We start from the raw sequence: 4,478 nt of genomic DNA, 5'->3' as shown, positions 1-4,478 counted from the left end.
CTTTTATTTGATCATTCTTAGTTGAGTGGGAGCGAAGAAGTGATGTTTACTCCATCAGCAAACAGTCTTTCTGGTAGGGAAAATCTTGCAAAAAATCCTAAAATGTCTCTATTTAGGGAAAAGAGGGAAATCTCAGAAATTACTATTGGTTAATGAACTTGCTCGAGTGATTCCCACGGCTTAAAAGGGAAAAAAGATCTTTATTTAAATTTATGCATAGTTGGGCCAAAAATAGATTTAGAAACAGGATGTAGCTTTTAAAAGTGTGAGAAAGTATTTCGATTTGAATAATTAATTAGTAATAAAGTAGGAGTAGTTTTACAGCAAAGAAACTAACATAAAAAGATTAATTGAAGCTTTTTATGTTATATATATATATATATATATATAAAAGGTGCATAAGTAACAAAAACAAATTTGTACTTTTTTGTGATACTTTTTTTTAAAAAAACTCGATCGTATTAACAAAATATAATATAATAAAAGATCATTTGCTAGAATTTTAATAAGAGAAGCTATATTATATTACGATTTTAGAAAAGTTATATTGAAAAATCTGAACAATGTAAATCTAAATGTATATTTAAAAATCGTGCTAAAGCTGGGTGAGCTTTAAGCTACCGCCAAGGATAGAACCCTAGTCCTTCTTAGGAACACCTCAAGGTCTATACTACTGTGTCATCACGGCCTAACAATATATATACAAAATTTTCAAAGCTAAGCTAATTTGTTAACTTTGCACAATCTAGAAACTATGGCTGTTAAATGATTGTTTTCCAAAAAATATCGAAATTACTTTAAAAATATACTTTGAAGTTTGATGAAAAGCACGTTTTTTTGTGAAAACTATTCGGCTTTATGAACATTCTTTTTAATTATCTCTAGTTTCAGTAATAAAAGTTTTCTAAGATTAAGATTTTATCTGTATTTGGTAGCTATATTGCCATCTAGCGTGAGAATTTGACATTAATAGTTTTTGTTTTTTGTGTGAATTGAACGGGTAGGAGTTGAGTTGTAATACAGTGAGATGTGAATAGTAACCTTCTATGTATCAGAGAGACAAAGATGGAGATAGATAGATAGATAGAGATGCCAGGCTTAACAATCAAGGTGGGTGTGTAGCGGAAATGAACAGATACACTATCGTTCTGTCCTCATCTAGTAATCTACGCATTATCGTGCCAAAGAACTATTTCTCAACAATAATTTATACATAAAGAAAACTTTAAATCTTTTTTTTTGTCAATACTGTTTCTTATAGATTGGAATATAGACTTATATCACAATCGTTCGAATAGTTCATGACAAATTGAATTTAAAAAATGTCGCATATTAAAAATCCAATTTCTTAGGGACCATTCAATCGATTTCGGTCAAATTTTGCATTTTGACACGTAAAATTACATTCTTTAAAATTAGATAAGAATTTTTATTGTTACCATTCAATTTTTTTACTATTATTAAATAAAGTAATAAAAAGGAATAAATATTTACTAAACATTATTTTTGCATGGAATTATTTTTGAAGAAATGAATTTTATGAGTCTGTGCGAAATTTTTAAATTCTCTTAAATTCTTGAGATATTGCAAAATACACAAAAAGTAATATTAACATTAAGGGGTTCAAAATTCGGGCTGTTCTCCTAACCAAAGTATTAGGACCATATATTCCCCAAATTGGGGGCCAAAAGTCCATATCCCTCTATATTTTGGGGGTCAAGAATCCATATCCATTGAAAAAGAGGTATATTTATTCAAAGAAAGTCCGTGTCTGATTTCGTAACTTAAGATATCTTTTGCACTAATTAGTTAGAATATTTGAGATTGCCCCTTCGAGATATTAAGGATGAGTCCTAGAACGTGATAAACCGAACAATAGATTAAACGTTATTCAGGATGCAGTTTTTTTTTTGGCTCACTGTACAATACATATACTATGCCATACAAGATGCAATATGATACTACGAGTTATTATTATGTAATTTTATTTTTTTAGCTTATGTTGAACAGCANAATTTTTAAATTCTCTTAAATTCTCGAGATATTTCAAAATACGCAAAAAGTAAAATTAACATTAAGGGGTTCAAATTTCGGACTGTTCTACTAACCAAATTTTTAGGACCATATAGTCAAAATCCATATCCATTGAAAAAGAGGTATGTTTATTCAAAGAAAGTATGTGTCCGTGTCTGATTTCATAGCTTAAGATATCTTTTGCACTAATTAGTTAGAATATTTGAGATCACTAACTCTAACCGTTAAGATCGAACGTGAAGATCCAGTTATTAGATCAAAATTTATTCAGAGTGGTCCTTTTCTACGCACATTTACATGATCAACAACATTAACTGTCATTTTTTATTCCTTTAGGTAAAACGAATTGCTATAAAGAGTCGTGTCCGAACTTCGGTGAATGCGTTGAGAAAGATGATGGAAGAATTACGTGCATTTGCCCGTTGGGGTATACGGGAGAAAAATGTGAAAGAAGTAAGGGTTGAATTCTGATTTATTCCTTCTATCAAGGGATACAGGATACACTTTAGATTTTTCTTTTAAAATTGAGTTTTTGAAAAAAAAAATTTGTGCTGTTGCATTACTTAATCAGTAGGCAATCTAAAACTTGAAAACTTTGAAGAAAACTTATGTTTTTATTCTTGATATTTCAATATTAAAAAATTTAATTTGAAGTAAGTATATTGTTACTTTGCTCCGTCTTAATTTATACATTTAAAATTGCTTTTTTTCATTTCTTTTTTGGATTTTTATAATGAAATCTATTGGATTTTTTTACTGTCTGAATACAAATCAGAGTGAGATTCATATACATATATTTAATATCAATTCCACTTCATGTCTGATTGACAGACATTCACTAAACAAAACAATAAGTACATTGTATAGTCCCGGGAAATATTATTCGACGCACTATAAGATTCTATGAAAAATTATAATTATCAGGGCATACTAAGCAGTTTTATTGTTTTTACGCGGCTGAAACCGGTTTGTACTTGTTCATGTTCGTGCATCAATTGGTTAACATTGTGATGCAATACATTTAAAATAAATACAAAGTATATAATTAAATCTCCCGAATAAAAATCCATTACATGTATGTTTAAATATGGAAGCATTTGCCTATAAATTCGTGCAAAACATGTAATTACTAAAACACTACAGTGCGTCTAATAAGTTGGACTCAATATTATAATATACTAATATAATACCTGATATAATAATTATTCTATATTTATATGATATATAGTCTAATTTATCCAATCGTTTAATTTTACCAATTGATACACGAACGTAAACAAGTACAAACCGGTTTCAGCCGCGTAAAAACAAAAAAGCGATTGAAACCGGTTTGCACTTGTTTACGTTCGTGTATCAGTTGGTTAACATTGTAATGCAATACGTAGGAAATAAATACAAATAGGAAGTATACAAATAATCTTCAGAATAAAAACCCATTACGTGTATGTTTAACTATAAAAGTATTGCCTATAAACTAGTGCAAAACATGTCATTATTAAAACATTACAGTGTGCCTAATAATTAGGTCTAATTATTATAATATATTAAGATAATACTTGATATTATAAATATTCTATATTCATATAATCTATCGTCGAATTTATATTATATATCGCCTAATTTAACCAATTGATACCTGAACGTAAACAAGTGCAAACCGCGTAAAAACGATAAAGCTGCATAGTATCACCTGATAATTAAGATTTTACATCTTATAGTGTGTCTAATAATTTGGCCAGGACTGTATGTAACTGTTACTAAATTTGTTCAAATTGGAAGTATACAAACGTGTGGGCATTTATAAAGTAATTTTGGCAAGAGAAAGAAGAAACTATTTACTTGAGAATCATCATTTACAAAATGATTTAAATAATTAATTATTTTTCAGAATTGTTGGATTGTGATGACTCATCATGCACTGAAGAGGAGATTTGCGTTGCTACACTCAATGGATATCAGTGTATTAAAGTTTAATCTGCAAACATCCGAATTCGAGTCAGTTTGCTTATAACAATTTTATGATTTAATCTGTTGATCGAACTCAAAATTTATAAGAAACGGTGCTGTGATTTTACAAATGAATGATAGAATTGCTAAATTTTTTTTCTTGTAAATAATTTATCAAAATTGAAACTTATGCACATGTAATAAAAAAATATAAAATATCCATAAAAAATTTTCCATTTTAATTTTTTTGTACTGTAAGCTTATGATTTTTTACAAATTTTCTAAACATTTGTATACGTACAGTATCTTTCACGGACGTACAGTATCTATACGCAGAGTACGTACAGCATCATACAGTATCCTTTGCCATTCAAAAAAAGAAACGAGTATTTCTTGGAGTCTGAGTACTATGTCACTAGTAGTTTTGATTAGATTTGATAAAATATTTTTAAAGATTCTATTAAAGATAAAGATTCTAAAATTACATATTTTTAAAG

At 28.5% G+C, this 4,478-nt stretch overlaps 1 protein-coding gene across 1 annotated transcript in view; it reads left to right on the top strand.

Annotated features, from left to right (window-relative positions):
* Window positions 1-4,109, top strand: part of LOC107453929 (uncharacterized) — a 13,911-nt gene extending 9,802 nt beyond the window's left edge. The window contains exons 4-5 of the mRNA XM_071184495.1: window positions 2,371-2,487; window positions 3,923-4,109. Coding sequence (XP_071040596.1) covers window positions 2,371-2,487; window positions 3,923-4,008 — 203 coding nt within the window. The 3' untranslated portion in view covers window positions 4,009-4,109. The remainder of the gene's footprint in view (window positions 1-2,370; window positions 2,488-3,922) is intronic.
* The last annotated feature ends 369 nt before the right edge of the window (window positions 4,110-4,478 follow it).

The sequence above is a fragment of the Parasteatoda tepidariorum genome, chromosome 8 (assembly GCF_043381705.1).
Source record: "Parasteatoda tepidariorum isolate YZ-2023 chromosome 8, CAS_Ptep_4.0, whole genome shotgun sequence".
NCBI classification, from domain to species: domain Eukaryota; kingdom Metazoa; phylum Arthropoda; class Arachnida; order Araneae; family Theridiidae; genus Parasteatoda; species Parasteatoda tepidariorum.
The sequence above is the reverse complement of the archived record's forward strand: the minus strand, read 5'-3'. Positions and strand labels throughout refer to the sequence as shown.